Here is a 23,595-nt window from a genome sequence, read left to right on the forward strand (position 1 = left end):
TGTAGTTGGGTGAGGAGCCGTGGTTGGAGTTGCTCGCTGCCCAAGCCGCCGTGACCCAGGCAGGGAGCCATTGCTCATTCACTCCCAAGGGAAGGAGCCACTATTGTACCCTCTCTCTCCCCACACACCAGCGCTTACAGACAAACAATAAAGGAAGCTCTGCTGGTCGCAGAATAATACAAAAAGCCCAAGGCAGGTAGAAGGACACTTACAGCTGAGACTCCAAGGAAACAGAAATATTAATATTAATTCTATTGATCTGGTGCATTCTGGGGTCAGTTCTAGTTTTTTTTTTTTTTTTTTTAATTAATTACAATCTTAGTCCTAAGGGATCTACACGTTTTATAACATATTTTTTATTCTATTTGTATTTTTAGCCTTTTTATATATTTCTATTTCTAGCTAAGTTTTTTGTAGTGCTATCTCTCCTACCTTCTTTTCATCTCTATCTTTTATATATTTCTATTTCTTTCTTTTTCTTTTCATATTTCCAGTCCCACTGCACTCTTCTGTTGCCCTGCCTTCTATCCTTTTTTTAGTTTATTTTATTTTAATATACTTATAAGCAATATTATCGGTCTGCTCTGTTTCCTTGCTTTATTCTCCAGATGACACACTGCTTTGGTATTTATTATTAGGTTTTGTCTTTATCTTAGTTCTAAGTATAATTGTCTGATTTCATTCTGAGAATCTTCAGTCTGTCTGGTGGTACTCTTGCTCTTTATTATATTTGATCCTAGCTTTCAAAATCTCCCTGGATTTGTGTTTGTGTGTGTGTGGTGGATTTTTTTGTTTGTTTCTTTGTTTTTGTTTTTGTTTTGTTCTGTTTTGGTTTTGAATTTCTGTTGGTTTTCTCTTTGATTGTCTGATAGCATACTGGGGTTCTTCTGTCAGGTCTTTCTAGTGCCTTATGTTCTACTGGATTCAGCATTTGTATGTGTTTCCTTGACTTAGTATTTGTTTGACTCAACACTCTGCCATTAGTCTGGGGCTTGGACAGTCTTCTTTAAACCCCTTTATTGCCAGGACAAGCAACCTCTGAAGTTTGCACTACTATGAGAAAACTTAGAAACACCATGCAGGCAAAGGAGCAGGAAAAAAACCCAGAAGACCAAATAAATGAGGAGGAAATAGGAAAATTGCCTGAAAAAAGAATTCAGAGTAATGATAGTAAAGATGATACAAAATCTTGATAACAAAATACAGAAAATACAGGAAACAGTTAATAAGGACTCAAAAGAACTAAAGAGCAAACAAACAGTAATGGACAACAAAATAACTGAAATTAAAAATACTCTAGATGGTATAAACAGCAGAATAACTGAGGCAGAAGAACGAATAAGTGAGTTGGAAGATAGAATGGGGGAAATAACTATCACAGAGCAGGAAAGAGAAAAAAGAATAACAAGTATGGAAGACAGTCTCAGAGACCTTGGTAACAACATTAAGTGCACCAACATTCAAATCATAGGCATCCCAGAAGAAGAAGAAGAAAAAAAGGGGGTCTGAGAAAATATCTGAAGAGGTTATAGTGGAAAACTTCCCCAGCATGGGAAAGGAAATAATTAATCAAGTCCAAGAAGCTCAGAGAGTCCCATACAAAATAAACCCAAGGAGCAATACACCAAGGCACATATTAATCAAACCAATGACAATTAAACACAAAGAAAAAATATTAAAAGCAGCAAGAGAAAAGCAACAAACAACATATAAGGGAAAACCCATAAGGATAACAGCTGATCTTTCTGCAGAAACTCTGCAGGCCAGAAGGGAATGGCAGGATATACTGAAAGTCCTGAAAGAGAAAAACCTACAGCCAAGAATACTCTACCCAGCAAGAATTTCATTCAGATTTGACAGAGAAATCAAAAACTTTACAGACAAGCAAAAATTAAGAGAATTCAGCACCACCAAACCAGCCTTACAACAATTGCTAAAGGAACTTTTCTAAGTAGGAAACACAAGAGAAGGAAAAGACCTACAGAAATAAACCCAAAACAATTAAGAAAATGGTAATAGGAACACACATGTCAATAATCACCTTAAATGTAAATGGATTAAATGCTCCAACCAACAGACACAGACTGGCTGAATGGATACAAAAACAAGACCCTTATATATGCTGCCTACAAGAAACCCACTTCAGACCAAGCGATACATATAAACTGAAAGTAAAGAGATGGAAAAAGATATTCCATGCAAATGGAAGTCAAAAGAAAGCTGGAGGAGCAATACTCATATCAGATAAATTAGACTTTAAAGTAAAGACTATTACAAGAGACAAGGAAGGACACTACATAATGATCAAGGGATCCATCCAAGAAGAACATATAACAATGGTAAATATCTATGCACCCAACATAGGAGCACCTCAATACATAAGGCAAATGCTAACAGCCATAAAAGGGGACACCGACAGTAAGACAATAACAGTAGGAGACTTTAACACCCCACTAACATCAATGGACAGATCATCCAAACAGAAAATAAATAAGGACACACAAGTTTTAAATGACACATTAGACCATCTCGACTTAATGGATATTTATAGGACATTCCATCCAAAAAATACAGAATAAACTACAGAATAATAATAGGACATTCCATCCAAAAACTACAGTGCACACGGAACATTTTCCAGGATAGATCACATCTTGGGTCACATATAAAGCCTTGGTAAATTCAAGAAAATTGACATCATATCAAGCATCTTCTCTGACCACAGTCATGAGACTAGATATCAGTTACAGGAAAAAAAGTGTAAAAAATACAAACACATGGAGGCTAAACAATATGCTATTAAACAACCAAGAAATCACTAAAGAAATGAAAGAGGAAATCAAAAAATATCTACAAACAAATGACAGTGAAAACACAACAACCCAAAACCTATGGGATGCAGCAAAAGCAGTTCTAAGAGGGAAGTTTATAGCCATACAGTCTTACCTTAAGAAACAAGAAAAATATTGACTAAACAACCTAACATTACACCTAAAACAATTAGAGAAAGAAGAACAAAGAAACCCCAAAATGAGCAGAAGGAAAGAAATCATAAAGATCAGATCAGAAGTAAATGAAAAAGAAAGGAAGGAAACAATAGCAAAGATTAATGAAACTAAAAGCTGGTTCTTTGAGAAGATAAACAAAATTGATAAACCATTAGCTAGACTCATCAGGAAAAAAGGGAGAAGATGCAAATCAACAGAATTAGAAATGAAAAATGAGAAGTAACAACTGACACCACAGAAATACAAAAGACCATGAGAGACTACTACAAGCAATTATATGCCAATAAATTGGATAAGCTGGAAGAAATGGATACATTCTTAGAAAAATACAATCTTCCAAGACTGAACCAGAAAGAAATAGAAAATATGAACAGACCAATCACAAGTATAGAAATTGAGACTGTTATTAAAAATCTCCCAACAAACAAAAGCCCAGGGCCAGATGGCTTCACAGGCGAATTCTATCAAACATTTAGAGAAGAGCTAACACCTATCCTTCTCAAACTCTTTCAAAATATAGCAGAAGGAGAAACACTCCCAAACTCATTCTATGAGGCCACCATCACCCTCATACCAAAACCAGGCAAAGATGTCATAAAAAAAGAAAATTACAGGCCAATATCACTGATGAATATAGATGCAAAAGTCCTCAACAAAATACTAGCTAACAGAATCCAACAGCATGTTAAAAAAATCATACACCATGATCAAATGGGGTTTATCCCTGGGATGCAAGGATTCTTCAATATATGCAAATCAATCAACGTGATATATCATATCAGCAAATTGAAGGATAAAAACCATATGATAATCTCAATAGATGCAGAAAAAGCTTTTGACAAAATTCAACATCCATTTATGATAAAAACTCTCCAGAAAATGGGCATAGAAGGAAATTACCTCAACATAATAAAAGCCATATATGAGAAACCAAAAGCCAACATCATTCTAAATGGGGAAAAACTGAAAGAATTCCCTCGAAGAACAGGAGCAAGACAAGGGTGTCCACTCTCACCATTATTATTCAACATAGTTTTGGAAGTTTTAGCCACAGCAATCAGAGAAGAAAATGAAATAAAAGGAATCCAAATCGGAAAAGAAGTAAAATTGTCACTCTTTGCAGATGACATGATATTACACATAGAAAACCCTAAAGACTCTACCAGAAAACTGCTAGCACTAATTGATGAGTTTAGTAAAGTAGCAGCATACAAAATTAATGCACTGAAATCTCTTGCATTCCCATACACTAACAATGAAAGAGGAGAAAGAGAAATTGAGGAAACTCTCCCATTTACCATTGCAACAAAAAGAATAAAATACCTAGGAATAAACCTGCCTAAGGAGGCAAAAGACCTGTATGCAGAAAACTATAAGACACTGATGAAAGAAATCAAAGATGACACAAACAGATGGAGGGACATACCATGTTCTTGGAATGGAAGAATCAACATTGTGAAAATGACTATCCTACCCAAAGCAATTTACAGATTCAGTGCAATCCCTATCAAATCACCAATGGCATTTTTCACAGAACTAGAACAAGAAATCTTACGATTTGTATGGAAATGCAAAAGACCCTGAATAGCCAAAGCAATCTTGAGAAGGAAAGACGGAGTTGGTGGAATTAGGCTTCCTGACTTCAAACTATACTACAAGGCCACAGTGATCAAGACAGTATGGTACTGGCACAAAAATAGAAAGGAAGACCAATGGAACAGAATAGAGAACTCAGAGGTAAACCCAAGCACATATGGGCACCGTATCTTTGACAAAGGAGGCAAGAATATACAATGGAAAAAAGACAGCCTCTTCAATAAGTGGTGCTGGGAAAATTGGACAGCAACATATAAAAGAATGAAATTAGAACACTTCCTAACACCATACACAAAAATAAACTCCAATTGGATTAAAGACCTACATGTAAGGCCAGACACAATAAAACTCCTAGAAGAAAGCATAGGCAGAACACTCTATGACATCCATCAAAGCAAGATCCTTTTTGACCCCCCTCCTAGAATAATGGAAATAAAATCAAGAGTAAACAAATGGGACCTCATGAAACTTAAAAACTTTTGCACAGCAAAAGAAACCATAAACAAGACAAGAAGGCAACCCTCAGAATGGGAGAAAATACTTGCCAACGAAACAACAGACAAAGGCTTAATCTCCAAAATATACAAGCAGCTCATGCAGCTTAATACCAAAAGAGCAAATAACCCAATCCACAAATGGGCGGAAGACCTAAATACACATTTCTCCAAAGAAGACATACAGATGGCCAACAAACACATGAAAAGATGCTCAACATCACTAATCAGCGATATGCAAGTCAAAGCCACAATGAGGTATCACCTCACACTGATCAGAATGGCCATCATCAAAAAACCTAGAAACAACAAATGTTGGAGAGGGTGTGGAGAAAAGGGAACTCTCCTGCACTGTTGGTGGGAATGTAAGTTGGTACAGCCACTATGGAAAGCAGTTTGGAGGTTCCTTAAAAAACTACAGATAGAACTACCATATGATCCACTACTGGGCATATACCCAGGGAAAACCATAATCCAAAAAGAAACATGTACTGTAATGTTTATTGCAGCACTATTTACAATAGCCAGTACATGGAAGCAACCTAAATGCCCATCAACAAATGAATGGATAAAGAAGGTGTGGCATATATATACAATGGAATATTACTCAGCCATAAAAAGAAATGAAATGCAGCTATATGTAATGAGGTGGATAGACCTAGAGTATGTCAGAGTGAAGTAAGCCAGAAAGAGAAAAACAAATGTTGTAAGCTAATTCATATATATGGAATCTAAAAAAAAAAAAAATGGTACTGATGAACCCAGTGACAGGAGAAGAATAAGGATGCAGATGTAGAGAATGGACTGGAGGACACGGAGTTTGGGGGGTGGGGGGCAAAATGGAAGCTGGGACGAAGTGAGAGAGTAGCACAGACATATGTACATACACTACTAACTGTAAAATAGATAGCTAGTGGGAAGTTTGTGTATAACAAAGGGAGATCAATTCAATGATGGGTGATGCCTTAGAGGGCTGGGACGGGGAGGGTGGGGGGGAGTCGCGGGAGGGAGGGGATATGGGGATATGTGTATAAACACAGCTGATTCATTTTGGTGTACCTCATAAGCTGGTACAAGAGTGTAAAGCAATTATATTCCAATAAAGAGCTTAAAAAAAAAAAGAAAAAAGGAGGAGCCCGGGGACCCTCACAGGCCTGAGAGCTGAGCACTTACCCAGTGAGACCAGGAGCCCACAGGTCTCCAGCATCAACTCCCAGTACAGGGTCCTCTGGTCCAGGTCCAGCTGTCCCCACTCCTCTGGGGTAAAGGTCATGGCCACATCCTTGAAGGTCACCACCACCTGGAGAGTCAGACACAGGTAGTGATGTTGGCCTTGTGCACTTGAGTGAGATCAATCCCGTCACTCTGCTGCTGGTGAAGGTGTAGAGAGACCCAGGCTTGAATCACTGAGGCCTCCTGATCCCCAAGTTCTGTGTTGGGCTCAAGGGGAAGCAGATACAACCTTGGGACATAATGCAGCTGTGGCTGAGAGGAAAGCCTCCCGTGAAGGAAGCCACTGGGGATGACAGAGACAACGGTCGGTGTTCCAGGAGGACGGGGGCAGATGGTCAGTGCGCTGGGAAGAAAGATCATGGTGATAATTCCAACAACGCGGACAGCAACGGGCAGCAGCTGAGCCTCCCTGGTCCTCGCAGCCTGGGTGCACTCGCCCTGGGCTTCACACTCAAAGATTCCTTGCTCTGGAGCCAGACTTGCAGGGCTTGAATGAAGACTCTGGAATCTGACATTGTTGGAGGTGTGACCATGGGAAGGACACCCCATCATTTCTCTAAGCCTTGATTTCTGCATCAATACAATAATCAGTCCCACTTCACCAGGCAGTTGGAGAACTAAAGAGAAAATGTTACATGGCAGATGCTGGACTGCCTGCACAGTTAAGTGTTCAATGTATTTTGTGACTTTCACTAATCCTCCCGCAGTCCACGAGGTAAATGCCATTGCCACCTCCGTGTCACAGCCAGAGGACTGAGGCCCAGGCAGCTCTAGAAAGTCACCCACAACCTCAAATTTAAGGAGCAGAAGTGGGAATTGAACATTCAGTAAAAGCGGGAACAGAATTGCCAGAAGATTGGCAGGTGGGGGCAGGGGTAACTTAGCCAGAATTATTATAAAACAGCCAGGAAAAGACTATCCTAAGAGGTGACACTGATGAACAGGAAGAGTGGGGAGTGACAGCCCTGCAGAGAGCTGGGAACAGGGCCCCAGACAGAGGAGAGTGCAGGGGCAAAAGCTGCAAACTGGGCAGGAGTGTTGCAAGTTCAGGACCTCCTGGCTGTGTGTGGTGAGTGAGGGACACATGGAGGGAAAGAGAGATGGAGTTAAACAGGGGGCAGACCAAGTAGACCCTGTGGGCTATAGTCGGGAGAAAGACTGTATTTATTATAAATGTGATGCGAGCACCTGAGGTGAAGACCCTTTCAATCACTGAACCACTTGTTGAGTACCTGTTACAAGCTCAGGCTGTCATCCTAGGTCTTGAGCAGCAACAGGCGCTCACACTTTAAGACTGGAAAGAGATGCTAAACAAAGAACTAAATAAATGAGCAAGACAATGTCACAGGGATCCAAAGATTCTAAAGTCAAAAAATAGAGTGAAAAAAAAATTGAGAGTGAGAGGACTGAAGAGAGCCTGCTTTAGATGGGGCACCAGGGAAAGCCTCTTTCAGGACCTCACTGGAGTGAGTCTGAAATAAAGTGAGGAAGGGAGCCAAGTGGGTGGGAAATTAACAAATAAGACAAGTCCTGACAGCGCTCAGGACTTGATGAGGGTACTCAGGGCGACGGCTATGGAGTTATTCAGGACCGCTTGTGTTTTCCTGTCCCAGCGGACACCACACTCCTGCACACTGCAGTCGCTGACCATATATAACTGAACCTCAAACAGGAAAAGACTCACGACTGTTAGTGGAAGCCAGTTCCACTGGCTGTAAACTGAAACAAACTCCTCGCCCTTCTGGGCACCCTGCCTGTCCCGACACCTTTTCTGTCCTAGCCAAGTTGCTGCGGCTACTCCTGCCTCTTCCTCACCCCAGCAGGTACAGAACAGGGAAACCCAAGGGTCAGATTCCCCCAGGCATGAGCCTCGAAGATCAACAAAGGCTCAGGAGGCACGTCAGTGCAAAGAAACAGAGTGATGCTCCCTGGACCGTGCTGGACACTGGGGGATACACGGCACCCACCTGCCTTTTCTAGTTCCCTCAACCCAGCTGGAGGAACTTTCATACAAAAGCCAAGGACAGGGACTTCTCTGGCGGTCCAGCGGTTAAGACTCTGCGCTCCCAATTCAGGGGCACAGCTTCCATCCTCGGTACAGGAACTAGGATCCCGCATACCTCACAGCGCAGCCAACGGAAAAAACAAACGCACAAGGGCAGCAGGGGAAGTTGCTCAAGGTCCTCGGCTCGGGAAGGGGCGCGGCCGCACCTCACAGAAGGGTCTCCAGACTCTGCGGCCTGACTCCTCCCTGCGGGGCCTTCCACGCCAGGCGCGTGGCGTCCGGGGGAGTCTGGGAGCCACCTCTCGCCCTTCCACACAGCGTCCCGCTGACGGACAGACACGGGACCCTCCGCAGGAAGCCCCCAACCTACATTCGCACCCGGAGCACAGCGACCGCATCCCGAGGCTCCGACACACCACGGCCTGGAGAGGACACGGCGACGAGTCCCCGGACACAGCCAGGCTGCACCAGCGCGCCCCGGCCACGTGGGTGGGGACGGAGCGGGCGTGGCCCGGCGCGCCGTCCACTCACCTGCGCCGGGGTCACCAGCGCCGCCATCGCCCCGCGGGGAGCGCCGGGCCGCGCGAGGGCGCCGGGGAGCGGCGGGCGCGGTGCGCTTCGCCGACCCTCCCCAGGCGGTACAGAGGCGCAGGTGGGCCCGCCTTGCTGTCTTTCCCGCTCCGTCCCTATGTCCCGGGAAAAGCTCACCGCAGGTGGGGACACACCAGCCTCACCAGAAAGAAAAGCCCGCTTCTCCGGCGCAGGAAGTCCGACCCCTGACAGCGCGAGCCAGCAACGCCCTTTTCCGTGATGTCCTCAGTGCGGCGCTCACAGCCATCCCGCGTAGCACAGCCTTCTGGGTAGTGTAGTTCTTTTTTAAAACATTTAAAAAATTTTATGTCTGTCTGTCTACCTGTCCATACACCCACCCACCCACCCACCCACCCACCCATCCATCCATCCATCCATCCATCCATCCATCCATCCATCCATCCATCCATCCATCCATCCATCGGCGCTGGGTCTTTGCGGCAAGCTGGCTTCTGTAGTTGTGGCACTTGTGAGTAATGTAGTTCTTGTTCTGCATCCGTGCAGGAGAGTGTGTCTCTGCTCCTTCTAGGAGCCTGGGGCCTAGAGGCCTGAAGACAAGCTGTCAAAGGAACTTCCTGAGCCTCTAATGAAGGAGGCAAGGCATGGGATATTCCTAAAGGAGACGATCCTGTTGTGTTTTCTGCGTCTTGTCCTTGAAGATACTCATAACATAACAAGTGGACATAATGCATTGTAAATTTTTTAAGCTTCCTATTCTGCTGCCTCAGCATCCCCACAGGCTGGCTGTGAGCACCCTGCCCAGGTGACTGGGTACACCAGAGCGATGAGCCTATGGCCCCAACTAAATCTCCCCTTCTTGTCCTCACCTGTTGTAACACGGAGGAGCCAAATCTGACTACTTGTTTGATCTGTTTCTTTTAGTTTAACCTTTGCTTCTGGCTGCTTTTGTTCATTAAAAGGATACTGTCTATACATAATGGCCCACCTCAGGGAACCCTGCCCCTCTGCCTCAATGTCAAAACAAAGTGCCTTTGTTCAGGGAAGCATCCTGAACTTGTCCACCTATGGATGGCTGCAAGAAAGAAGAAATTAACACATCCCTTTTCTGAGGCTGACCTTTCTAGGGGATATTTGCAAAACTTATGCCTTTTTACTTTACTTCCTCATTGCCTCCCCCTCTCCCTTCTATAAAAAAACTGACATCCAGACCCCAATAAGATGGTTATTTTGAGACACTAGTCTGCCATCCTCTCAGTCTGCTGCCTTTCTAAATAAAGTAGTATTCCTTGCCTCAACACCTTGTCTCTGATTAATTGGCCTGTCATGCAGCGAGCAGAGTGAGCTTGGACTTGTTAACACTGTGACCTAGTGACATTCCAACCCACCAGTGAAATCCTCTCATGATCTTTAGCCAATTAGAATATGCCTGCACAGCTTTAGTTTCTCATGACCTAGCTCCAAAACTTTCCTCTGCCTTATATAAAAAGTGAAACCCTGCTATTGCCTACTAGGACTGTCTTATTCTCAAGCATTTTTCTCTAAATAATCTGTGCGTTCTGAATTGCCCTTTGGAGCTCCTTTCTGTTTTCTAGACTAGTTGCTTCCCAGTTCATTAATTAATGTGAGATTTTCTTTTACACATGTGTATCAAGAGTATTTTTTGGTTTGTTTTTTGTTTCTTTGTTCGTTTTACATCTTTGTATTTTATGGCCTGAATTTTGTTTTTCCCACACTATGCAGCATGTGGGATCTTAGTTGCCCAGACAGGGATTAAACCTGCATCCCCTGCATTGGAAGTGCAGAGACTTAATGACTGGACAGCCAGGGATGTCCCTCATGGCTTGAATTTTTCAAATTCAATTTTACATTCTATTCTTGAAATTTTTATTTCTTGGCATCTTTTTTCATGTTTTTGGCAATTGTAGCAATGCTTTCTAAAAATACCTCAGATGTTCCCTGGTTGATACACTGGCTTATGTAGTGTATATATCAACAGAAAGTATTTTTTGAACAGAAGGACATAGGTTTATAGTTACTATATAATACCAAACTCTTCTGCAAAATAATTTTAATATATACCCAATGATAGTTTATCATATTTAATAATTTTTTCAGTTTTAGCAACATTTGGTAATGTCAGATGTATTGCATTTCACCAATTTGTTTAGTTTTTTTTCATTTGTATTTTCCTGATGGAAAATAAGGTTATTTTGTTTTTAAAAATGCTGTTTGTACAGGATAGAAAGCCGAGAGATAAACTATGGTCAACTAATCTATGACAAAGGAGGCAAGGATAAGCAAAGGAAACTATAAGCAAGACGAGAAGACAACCCTCAGAATGGCAGAAAAGATTTGGAAATGAATCAACAGACAAAGGATTAATCTCCAAAATATATAAACAGTTCATCCAGCTCAATATCAAAAAAACAAAGAACCCAATCAAAAAATGGGCAGAAGATCTAAGTAGGCATTTCTCCAAAGAAGACACATGGATGTCCAAGAGGCACATGAAAAGCTGCTCAACATTACTAATTATTAAGAGAAATGAAAATCAAAACTACCATGAGGTATCACCTCACACCGGTTAGAATCAGCATCATCAGAAAATATGCACACAGTAAGTGCTGGAGAGGGTGTGGAGAAAAGGGAACACTCTTGCACTGTTGGTGGGAATGTAAATTGATACAGCCATTATGGAGAACAGTATGGAGGTTCCTTGAAAAGCTAAAAGTAGAGTTACCATATGACCCAGCAATCCAACTACTGGGCATATACCCAGAGAACACCATAATTCAAAAAGACACATGCACACTAGTGTTCATTGCAGCACTATTTACAATAGCCAGGACATGGACGCAACCTAAATGTCCATCAACAGATGAATGCATAAAGAAGATATGGTACATATATATATTGGAATATTACCCAGCTGTAAAACGGAATGAAATTGGGACACTTGTAGAGTCATGGATGGACACAGAGAGTGTCATACAGAGTGAAGTGAGTCAGAAAGAGAAAAACAAATATCGTATATTAATGCATATATGCAGAACATAGAAAAATGGTACAAAACAACTGGTTTGCAAGGCAGAAATAGAGACACAGATGTAGAGAACAAACATATGGGCACCAAGTGGGGAAAGTGGGGGGGGGTGGGATGAATTGGGAGATTGGGATTGCCATGTATACATTACTAATAAGAAAAAAAATCAAATTGTACACTTTAAATATATGCAGTTTATTGTATGTCAATTGTATCTCAATAAAAGTTCTTGACCCCCCCAAAAAAAGTTATAAATGAAAAAAATAAATAAATAAAAGTTCTTGAAAAAAATGCTGTTTGACTTTTGTAATTCTGGTCTCAAGTAGCATACAAGAAAGTTGCCTTCACGAGTTCCCTGGTCGTCCAGTGGTTAGGACTTGGCTGTGGCCCTGAGTTCAATCCCTGGGCAGGGAACTAAGATCACACAAGCTGGGCAGTGCAGCCAAAAAAAAAAAAAAAAGTTGCCTTCTCAGGTTTTAAACCCTCCTCTTTTTAATTTGTAATATTTAAAAAAATTGTAGCACTTATTGAATTTTTTATTTATATATTAACTCTTTAAAAATTATAGGTGGTTCAGGGCTTCCCTGGTCACAATGGTTAAGAATCCGCCTGCTAATGCGGGGGACATGGGTTCGATCCCTGGTCCAGGAAGACCCCATGTGCTGTGGAGCAACTAAGCCCTTGCACCACAACTTCTGAGCCTGCGCTCCAGAGCCCATAAGCCACAACTAATGAGCCCATGTGCCACAACTACTGAAGCCTGCGAGCTTAGAGCCCATGCTCCACAACAAGAGAAGCTACCGCAATGAGAAGCCCACGCACTGCAACGAAGAGTAGCCCCTGCTCTCTGCGACTAGAGAAAACCTGCACACAGCAAGGAAGACCCAACGAACCCAATAAATAAATAAATAAATAAATAATTTTAGAAAATTACAGGTTGTTCAATATCATCTTAAAGTGTTTTATTGTTTCAATTTTAATTTTTTAAATGAAAGAAGCCTGCTACAATCGTATAGTTTGTGCTTATGCTGTGACAATTTTTATATTTGCTTTGAGAACTCTTGTAAGGCATGCCAAATTAATAGTGTTGTGAAATGTGAAATAAAATGGAGTCACTTATGCCAAGGGGTTTTAACATGGAGCTGGGAGGCTGTTAATTAGTGTACATCCTGCACCTTCCAAGCTGGTGAAATCATGAACTTTGATCTTGGCCAACCTGCAAATATTCCAAGGTCTCTGTAAGAACACCTACACCTGCAACTTGTCACAGTAATGGACTATTACTTCCCTCTAGTGATAGCCTGAGTACACAATCCTGTTCAACCAAGACTAGCTTCTGCCTCCAACTCCAATTAAAATTGTGTAATACAAACCTCTTTTTGCACTTAAAAGCCCCTGACTTTTACTCCCTAGCAGAACACCTTTTGGGTTGCTACTTGAATGCGTGTCCCTAATTGCAGTTCTCTGATCCCAAGTAAATGTGTTGTGCTTGATTACTGCCTCTCTGGTTTACTTAGGTGGACAGTATCAACGATAGACTAAACTTATCTGATTTTATATCGTTATTATCTTAGCCAATAATGAAGCACACCAACATATTTTGTTGCATATAATTCCCTTTTTCATTTCAATATCTTATTGACTTGATTGTTGTTACTTGAAAATTCTTCCAAGATTTTCATAAAGAAACAAAAACAAGGACTGTGGCTTGTCTCAGTCTTTTCACAACTGGAATGCATTTTTTCTAATCCTATATCAAGTTTTATGCTGAGAAATGCGAGTTAAATCAGAATTTTATAAAGATTATAGGTATAGGCTTTGCTGGGTCTTTTTTTTTTTTTTTTTTTTTTTTTTTTAATATAGTTGATTTACAAGCCTCTGTTAGTTCCAGGTGATGTAAATACTTTTTTTGTCTGTCCCTGTCGCGCAGCATGCGGGATCATAGTTCCCGGACTAGGGGTGGAACCCACGCCCCCTGCAGTGGAAGTGGGGAGACTTACCCCCTGGACCGCCGGGGAAGTCCCCTGAAGTGTTTCTAATTTGTGCTTCCCAACGGACTTAACCCATTAGTGCCCTGCAGGTTGTGGGTGGGTTTCATCCGCACCTCAATGGGTGGCGTGAAGGCGACTACATTTCCCAGAAGACTGTGTGCGGACCGGCCACCTTCTCCGCACCAGTGGAGGCCCCTAACAGGGGCTCTTCCGGGATTGTGAACTAGGAGGAGGTGGGAGTTCCGGCGTCTTTCTGTTGGCGGCTGTTTGGAGGCATTTGCAGCGTCTGAAGGACCCAAGGCTCTAGGTCACTGGGTGGAGCCGAGGTAACGGAAACTGGAAAGAGCCCGAGGGGACTCCATCCACACTCCCCTGGAGTGAGCGGGCTGCGGAACCTCATTCCGGAATTTTCGGCCCAGGTTTCCACCATTATCCCGCTGCGCCCTCAGGGTCCTATGGCAACCGACGTGCTAGAGGACCCGGCCCAGGTGACTGTTCCGCCCCCCAGATCCTGACCCAAATCCTCAAGCCCCTAGTGAGGGTCTCCTGCTCAGGGCACTGCGGTTCAGGCCCGTGTCTCCAGAACTTTCGGTGTGCGTGTGTGGTGGCCCCATTTCTGACAGGCTGTGTGGTGAAGTGCGAAGAGTGTTAAAGGCCGTGGGCCCAGCACGTGCAAATCCTGGAGATTCGCAGGAGCCAGAGCATGCGGGAAACCTCGGGTACCAGTCCTTTCTGCAGGGACAGGCATTTAAGGAGGAGTTAACAGTCTGGGTCAGCTGGGCCAACAGTCAGCATTCTGGGAGCTATGGAGGGTTGAGAATAAATCAGGACGACGCTCTGAGTTCGAGTTTTAAAGTATTTCAAAGGCTGTTCAGGGGAGAATAGACTGGGGAGGGGGTGATGAGGGTGGAGGCAGGGAGACCTGGGAAAGCCTAGTGCATTCCACTCCACAGAGTAAGGTGGTTTCTGGACCAGAATGGTGATTATGGAAATTGTTGACCTGAAACAATTAGACTGCCCCCATTTGGGTTTTTTTTCAGGATCATCAGGGAATTGCAACTTGCTTGTGCAGCTATGGTGAACTAACACTTTTATAGAGATTATAGAAGGAAGTTAGAAGGGCTGTAGTCACCAAACAGTCCATAGCTTTTCATTGGCCGAGTCCTTTCCAGGAAAGAAGAATCTTTCTTCTACCTTTTGGATACTGTTGTCTCAGGTCAGTGAGGACTAACCGTTCTGGTGTGCCAACTCTAATTGAGATTTCTGTTTATTAATTTTCTTACAAAGGAATACAGATAATAAGGTTCCTAAGAAACCTGAGAGATAATTGGCAGTGAATGTTGTTCTGAGCAAAAGGACAGAGTAAACGACAATAAAGGTTTTCTTTTGGCTGAGGATCTGAAAGACACGTCAGGGAGGGATTAAAATTTGATTTTGGAGGGAGTGTCCTGACAGTCCAGTGGTTAGCACTTGGTGCCCTCACTGCCATGGCCCTGAATTCAATCCCTGGCAGAGGAACTAAGAAAGATCCTGAAAGCTGCGTGGGGCAGCCAAAAAAAAAAAAAAAAGGAGGAGTCAACAGTCTGGGCCAATTGGTAACATACCTGCTGCTGGTGTCTGTAATCTGAAACTGGGGGAGGAGGTCTCTGGCTCAGAGATGCCCATGTGCTGGACTCCGGCGAAGTCTGGATCTCAAATTTAGGAGGGAAAGTCTTGTCACTTTTCTGTGAGCGGGGACCTGAGATGAAAGAAGAGAGAGCTGGGGCTGGAGAGCAGGGCAGAGTGGGTGGGACTTTCTGAGGCTGTCTGAAGATGGGAGGGTCCTATGGTTACAGGGCTTTTGGGGAAGAAAGGACATAAGGAGTAAGGAGCCTTGCCTGGGATGGAGATGGAGGAGTTGTGAGGTTGTGTAAATTCACTGCTCTGAACACTCAGCTAACTGCCCGCTCCCTGTGGAGCCAGAAAAAGGTCAGCCATGCTGGTGGAGCAGCCCATGCCCAATCAAGGGCACAGGTGCTTCAGCTCTCACAGGAAACTACAAGGTTAAAAATGTACAGATTTAACAAGTTAATCTTGTGTAAGCAGGTAATAACTGCTTAAAGTGAGAATATATATCTGTTCTATAATAATATATATTATATATGTTTAGGTTTTGTCTTGGGTTCTTCACATGGAGCTCTGAACCGCTTAGAACTGTGTGGGAATTAGGACTGTTTTTTGTTATTCACAACTAGCCCCTTTTATCACATGGAAATTTATTATAATGAAGTGACTTAGGGTGGATTCTCCAGATATCCTCAGGATGGAACTGCTCTCCAGAAAAACCAAGTGATTAGAAGTTTCAACTCCCAGACCTGCCTGGCACCTCCCAAGGATCGGAGGAGAGCTGATGATTAGGTATAAAAACTACTGAACAATGAAATCCAAGGTTCCTTCTGATTGGTGAACACATTGAAATGATGGAAGTGCTGGGAGGGTGGCATGTACTGAAAGGGCCTGGAAACCCCCTGCTGTCCTCTACCCCCTGACCCTGACCTAGACATCTCTTCCATTTGGCTGTTCCTAAGTTGTATGCATTACAGTAAATCAGAAAAAGTAAGAAAAGTGTTTCCTAACTGTGGGTCATTTTAGCAAATTATCAAAACTGAGGAGGGGTTCATGGGAAACCCTGAATTGGTAACCAAGTGCGACAGAAGTACTGGTCGCCTGGGCACCAGGGGTTGGAAATGACTTCTGAAAAATGGCAGTTTACAGGACTGAGTCCTTAAACCTGTGGATTCTGTTACTAGTTTCTGGAACTGTAATAATAGGATTGAGTCATAGGGCACTCAGTTGATGTCCTAAGATCAGATTATGGGTGGTGGAAAAGCAATAGTTGCTCTCAGAAAGATCTTGAAGACGTGAAAGAAACACCTAATTTTCCAAAACATTTGTAGAAATGTTAATCCTGTGTTCTTTTATAAACTATTTCTTAGCACAGAACAAGTACTAATGCATTTGATGTTTACACAACATTATGAGATAGACATCCTAAGTGTTGCTGTTTTACACATGAAGACACTGAGTCTCAGGGAGGTTGAGTCTTTGTTCATGGCCATAGAGTTGTCAAGTTGTAACTCTGAAGACTAAGGATTTGTAGTCAGAGGTCAGCCTGAGATCACTTATCTCCAGGAAAAGGAAGGGAGGAAACAGCTCAGCCTTTACATCCTTACCATGATCACCTTTATATCACATTCTCCTTCTTTTCATAGGTTCCCAAAGTAGTTGCAGTATTTATGGTCCCTGGACAGGTAAGTGGAAGATGCCCCACTATCTACCCAGTCATCATCCCTACCCCTGGTCCTGACATACATATATAGGAAAAAGTGTTATCCTGGATTTTTGGTCCTTAGTTCTGTGCCCTGGGGTCACCTCAGGCACAGGAGCCATGAAGTTGTACTGAGGTACAACTTCATGTGTGCAGTGGAGAAGGTCAGGTGTCCTTGGGCACAGGAGCCAACCTGTCCACGTGCCTGGAGGTGAGACTGAGTGGGGAGTGTTGAGGGAACTGCAGGACCCATGAGGTGGGCTGGTAAAGACTGAGGGAAGGAGTCATTCCTGGGATGGCAGCCTGAGGAGCTGGTTGGTGTTCTGCTGTACAAGGTGAGAGAGAGTAGTCTGACATGACCATAGCATGTTTGCCTTTAGGTGATGGTGGGGACACCATGTCTGAGACTGAGACGGGAAGTCAGAAGTAGGAGTAATGAATAGAAGGACTGTCCAGAGTTCCACGTCATCGTGCTGAGTCTGAGATATTGCAGAGGTGTCTCACGGGAGGTGTCAACCAGGCAACTAGAAACACACACGTGGAGATCAGGGAAGGGGGGGTTCAGGTTTTAAGATACTCCCAAACAGGTGGTGGCATGTGGACCAAGTTGGACTCAAGGTCCTCAGGTCATGTGTTGGTGCCATGAAGGTTAGGGTGAGGAAGTGTTCTCTGAGGACTGGCTCACCTCCCTGGGCACCTGGACAGGGGTGGCTATCGTCACTAAGACAGATGAGGCAGTGCAGTGACCATGAGTGTGGGGGGTGGGAGTGGCCTCAGGTGGAGATTCTGGTGGTGGATTCTAAGGGGTGGATAAGATATTTATTGAGAGGGAGAGCAGGAATGGAGGTCAGATGACACTAAGGTAAAGCTTGGTGTTTTGTGTCCTCTCAACACACTCAGTTTGTGATTATTGTTAATGGAGCGTGAAGAGTGTGAGACTGGATGACAGATTAGCTTGAGTAAATGAGCTCAGATCAAAGTCTCTTGGGCTGTGGTGGGGGCAGTGGGGCTGGGCTTGGAATGAGAGGAGCAGAGAGAGAGGAAGGGGTGAGTGGTGTGCAACACTGAGGAGGAAGAAGGCTTCGGGCATCCAACTGCCACACAAGGTCTGGGTGCGGACGTGGGAACAGGCAGCAGGGCCAGGTAGGGGGATGGAAAGCAGTGCTGGGACTGCCTCTAGCAGCAAGTCCCACAGAGGCCTGGGGAAACACTGTGTGCTGGTGGTGTTTGCCTGGTTGCCGTGTGCTGGGTGGCACATGGGGAACACAGTGAGATGCTGAAGGCCTGGGGCGGAGGTGGTGGGGGTGGGGGAGAGGTGGGGGTCATAGTCAGGCCCATGAGGGAGCTGTGACCCTTCAGGGCTGGGTGATGGAGAGGCAGGGAGTGTGAGGATGGACTCAGCACCCTCGATCCCAGGGTTTACTCACGAGGCTGAGCACATGGGTCTTAGTGTCTGGTGTGATCTGTGTGACTCCAGGAGAGCTGACTCTGAGGACAGTGGCTGGGGGTCTGTATGGCAACCTCAGCATCTGGAGACTGCCTTTCTCCCTCTCTGTTGTTAACTGAATGATGTAATGCTAGCAGGTTAGGACCTGGTGTCTCCTCTGAGCTGGGTCACCGGGGTGGATGGCCGTGACTTGGGGGTCCTGGTGATAGAGGCCGCTGTGAACTCCTCTATCCCCCTCATGACAGGGCCATGTGATCTTTGAGGATGTGGCTGTGTCCTTCTCCCAGGAGGAGTGGGGGCTCCTTAATGATGCTCAGAGACTCCTGTACTGTGATGTGATGCTGGAGAATCTGTCACTCATAGCCTCCCTGGGTAAGGACTCATGTTCCCACCGTCGCTCTGCACTGGACTACACCCTTCTCTCTGCATGGCTCCCTCCTTCCTTCCCAGCCTGGACCTTGGACACTGCTTACTTCCCCGATTCCCTGGCCTTTGAGCTGCATTTCCCCACCCTGTGTGTGGTCAGCTCTGTACCATATGCCCTGAAACCTTTCACAGAAGGTTTTGGTCTCAGAGGCTTGACATCTGCCTGACTGATGCCACTTAGCTTTGCCACCGCTTGGTGTGTTGACTGTTCAGCTGTGTGGAAGGTCTGTGTCTCGGTTCTGCCGCCTCCTTTCCTGTGCACTGTCTGTGTCAGGAGTCACAGACACTTACATGGTCAGCATTTGTGGTCCACACTACATTATTTTTGCAAGATTCTCCTCAAGTGCTTCTACTAATAAATATTTTTCCTGGAAATGTTATTGTTTGGTTCACTGTGGGCCAGTGTCTTTCTCGTAACTGCCCTATTTTCCTCTAAGGACGTTAATCTGGTAGGTTTCATAGTCACCCCACCTAAGCTGAGGGGTGGAGGCAGCCCTGGATGCCTGAGGAGGTAGGCAGCTCTCTAGTCCTAGGAAGAGGGTTAACTGGATCCTGGGCCTGGCGAGTAGGGGCTGTAGGAAGGCATTATATCACCAATGAGTCCTCATCCTACAGGGATGTGTCCTTTGCTTGCTCCTCTTTCAGTGCCAACACTCATCATGGTCATACTTTTTTCTTTTCTTTCTTTCCTCCCCATTTTGACACTTGCCCACATTTCATTTCTACTGTGATTTCTGACTCCTCTGTTTTCTACCTTAGGGTTCTCCACATCTCTCCTTTCCCTCTCCCTGCAATGTTCTCCTATTTTACGTATTTTGTATATTATATGTGTATATCCTTAATGTGTTATGAGAGGTGCATGTTTACTTATATTGTCTTTGAACACCAGGCAGTCAGGTGTAATTTCATTTTCCTGGATTTAGACACACATTCTACGGAGCTGACACTTGTCAGCACCAGAAAGTCCGGCTGAAAGCCACTGGCCGAGGAGTGGGTTGTTCTGGCCTCTCCTCCTGGCACAGTGCCATATCCTGTATGCTGTGCTCTTGCTGATTTGAGACATTTTGGGTTCTGTGATCATCAGAGGCCCAGTATTGCACAGTATCCCCTTCTACCACTTGACCCTTCCTCCCCTGTTTTGGTAACAAACCCATGGACTTATTCCTACGTGTGTCATGCTCAGGTTTGTAATGGGCTCTTGTCCCACCAAAGTCTCCATACACGTTATCAGCATTTTTGTGTTTTCAGGGTGTTGGCGTGGAGCAGATACTGAGGAGGCTGCTTCTGAACTGTGTTTTTCTGTAGGACAAATGACACAAAACAGGATTCCAAGTCCAGACCCATCTATCCTGAAGACTCTTACTTCAGATACATGTGCCCCGGTAGAGAAAGATGTTTTGTCCCTGGCCGAGCACCAAGGAGTGCATCCTGGGCTGAAACCATCCTCTTCTGGGGCTCATGGGAAAATGTTCAGTTCTCACCTACGGCACCACCAGGAGCAACCCAGTGGAGAGAAACATCTCAGAAGGAAGGAGAATAGCACCGTGCCTGTGACAAACTGCAAAGTCTTTTTACCTGACAGTATATTCACATGCAGAGAGGTTGAGAAGTGTTTCCTAGGCAGCCTGGGCTTTCCCCAGCACCAGCCTTCCCACCATGGAGAGCATCCATGTAGAAGTAGGCAGAGCAGGGCAGTCCCTCACCCTCGGCAAGGTTGTTGTGAGTGCAGCGAATGTGGCAAAGCCTTCAATAAGTATAAATTCACGGAGCACCTGAGAGTTCACACTGGAGAAAAACCCTATGAGTGTAGTGACTGTGACAGCTCCAGTCTTATTCGCCATAGAAAGGTTCACGCAGGAAAAAGGCTTTATGAGTGCTCTAATTGTGGGAAAGTCTTTGCCCACAAATATAAACTTGTTGAGCACCAGAGAATCCACACTGGAAAAAGACCCTATGAGTGTAATCAATGTGGGAAAGCCTTTCTCCGAAAGGGTACACTTGTTAAGCATCAAAAAGTCCATGCTGGAGAAAATCCACATAAGAGCAGTGAATATGGGAAGTCCTTCCTTTATAAAAATAAACTTTTGCACCAGAGAATCCACACTGGTGAAAGGCCTTATGGGTGTAGCAGATGTGGAAAGTCCTTTGTCTTTAAAAAAAGGCTTCTTGATCACCAACGAATCCACACTGGAGAAAAGCCCTATATGTGCAGTGAATGTGGGAAAGCCTATGTCTACAAAGGAAGTCTTGTTGTGCATAAGAGAATTCATACTGGAGAAAAGGCTTATGGATGTAAATGTGGGAAGTTCTTTACAAGCAGCTCTGCCCTCAGTAAACACCAGAATGTTCACACTGCAGAAAGGCCTTATGAGTGCAGTGAATGTGGGAAAGCTTTCAAGGTCAAAATTAAACTTGTTGAGCACCAGAGAATTCACACTGGAGAAAGACCCTATGAGTGTAATGAATGTGGGAAAGCCTTTAAGCTCAAGTATACGCTTGTTCGGCACCGAACAGTCCACACTGGAGAAAAGCCTTTTAATTGCAATGAATGTGGGAAGCCTTTCAGTTACAAAACAAGTCTTCTTGAGCACCAGAGAATCCACACTGGGGAAAGGCCACATATGTGCAGTAGATGTGGAGAAGCCTTTGTGTACAGAAGAAGTCTTGTTGTCCACCAGAGAATCCACACTGGAGAAAGGCCTTATATGTGCAGTGGATGTGGAGAAGCCTTTGTCTACAGAAGAAGTCTTATTGCCCACCAGGGAATCCACACTAGAGAAAAACCTTCAGTGTAGTTCTTTATAGGCAGCTCCTAGTTCATAAAAAACAAGGAAGTTCACATTGGGGAAATGCCTTCTGGACTTATGTTTTTCTTGAATTAATATCTAGCAGCACATAGAGTAGGTGAATGTTTAATTCATGTTGGGCCAGTTAAACTTTTCTAGAGTGGTAGTATCTTGTTACAGACTCACCAGAAGCAGCAGAACCCAAGATTCTATTGGGATGTTGTAGGTGGATAGTGATACCTAGTGATTTCAACTTGCATTTTTCTAATGACAGTGCTGAGTGGTTTTGCACGTGATAATTTCTATTCATATTTGGTTTTTTGAAATTTCTGTCCATATGAATTGTCATCTTAATTACTGAGTTTTGACATTTCTTCATAGATTTTTGATTAAGGTCCTTTAGTGGAAATATTTCTCAATACATTCTTCCAGAATTGGTCTTGTCATTTCCAGAGAAGAATTTCTTAATTTTAATGGAGTTTAATTGGTCCGTTTATTCCACTGTTTATGCTTTTGTTGTTGTAAATGAAAAATATTTCCCAAATTTAAAGACCGAATTTTTCCTTCTGTAACTTTTTTTTTTTTGTTGATCTATCCTGGAGAATGTCCCATGTGCACTTGAGAAGAATGTGTAATCCGCTGTTTATGGATGTAATGTCCTATAGATATCTATTAAATCCAGCTGATATATTGTGTCATTTAAAACTTGTGTTTCCTTATTAATTTTCTGTCTGGATGATCTGTCCATTGGTGTAAGTGGGGTGTTAAAGTCCCCCACTATGATTGTGTTACTGTCAATTTCCTCTTTCATAGTTGTCAGCACCTGCCCTATGTATTGAGGTGCTCCCATACTGGGCGCATACATATTTATAATTGTTATCTCTTCTTCTTGGATTGATCCCTCAATCTTTATGTAGTGTCCTTCCTTGTCTCTTGTAACATTTTTTATTTTAAAGTCTATTTTATCTGATACGAGTATTGCTACTCCAGCCCTCCTCCGACCTCCATCTGCACGGAACATCCCTTTCCATCCCCTCGCTCTCAGTCTGCATGCATCCCCAGGTCTGAATTGGGTCCCCTGGAGACAGCCTATACGTGGGTCCCATTCCTGCATGCACCCAGCCAGTCTGTGTCCCTCGGTTGGCGCATCCAGTCCACCCACATTCAAGGTGATTATCGATATGTATGTTCCTATTACCATTCTCTTAATCGTTTTGGGTTTGTTTTTGTAGGTCCTTCTCTTTTCCTATGCCTCCCACCTAGAGAAGTTCCTTCAGCACCCGTTGTAAGGCTGGTTTGGTGGTGCTGAACTCCCCCAGCTGTTGCTTGTCTGTAAAGCTTTTGATTTCTCCCTCGAATCTGAATGAGATCCTTGCTGGGTAGAGTATTCTTGGTTGTAGGTTCTTCCCTTTCATCATTTTAATCATATCGTGCCACTCCCTTCTGGCTTGTAGAGTTTCTGCTGAGAAATCAGCTGTTAACCTGGTGGGAGTTCCCTTGTATGTTATTTGTTGTTCTTCCCTTGTTGCTTTTAATAACTTTTCTCTGTCTTTAATTTTTGTCAATTTGACTACTGTATGTCTTGGCGTGTTTCTGCTTGGGTTTATCCTGCCTGGGACTCTCTGCGCTTCATGGACTTGGGTAGCTATTTCCTTTCCCATGTGAGGGAAGTTTTCAACTATAATCTCTTCCAGTATTTTCTCAGGT

At 43.9% G+C, this 23,595-nt stretch overlaps 1 protein-coding gene across 1 annotated transcript; it reads left to right on the top strand.

Annotated features, from left to right (window-relative positions):
* The first annotated feature begins 14,336 nt into the window (after positions 1 to 14,336).
* Positions 14,337 to 22,482, top strand: LOC130843062 (zinc finger protein OZF-like). Its single transcript, XM_057719725.1, has 5 exons — positions 14,337 to 14,410; positions 16,214 to 16,319; positions 17,174 to 17,212; positions 18,922 to 19,048; positions 20,408 to 22,482. The coding sequence occupies exons 3-5, from the start codon at positions 17,198 to 17,200 to the stop codon at positions 21,895 to 21,897; spliced, it is 1,632 nt and encodes a 543-aa protein (XP_057575708.1). The 5' UTR covers positions 14,337 to 14,410; positions 16,214 to 16,319; positions 17,174 to 17,197; the 3' UTR covers positions 21,898 to 22,482.
* Positions 22,483 to 23,595: the final 1,113 nt, after the last annotated feature.

This window comes from Hippopotamus amphibius, unplaced genomic scaffold (genome assembly GCF_030028045.1).
Source record: "Hippopotamus amphibius kiboko isolate mHipAmp2 unplaced genomic scaffold, mHipAmp2.hap2 H_1, whole genome shotgun sequence".
NCBI lineage: Eukaryota > Metazoa > Chordata > Mammalia > Artiodactyla > Hippopotamidae > Hippopotamus > Hippopotamus amphibius.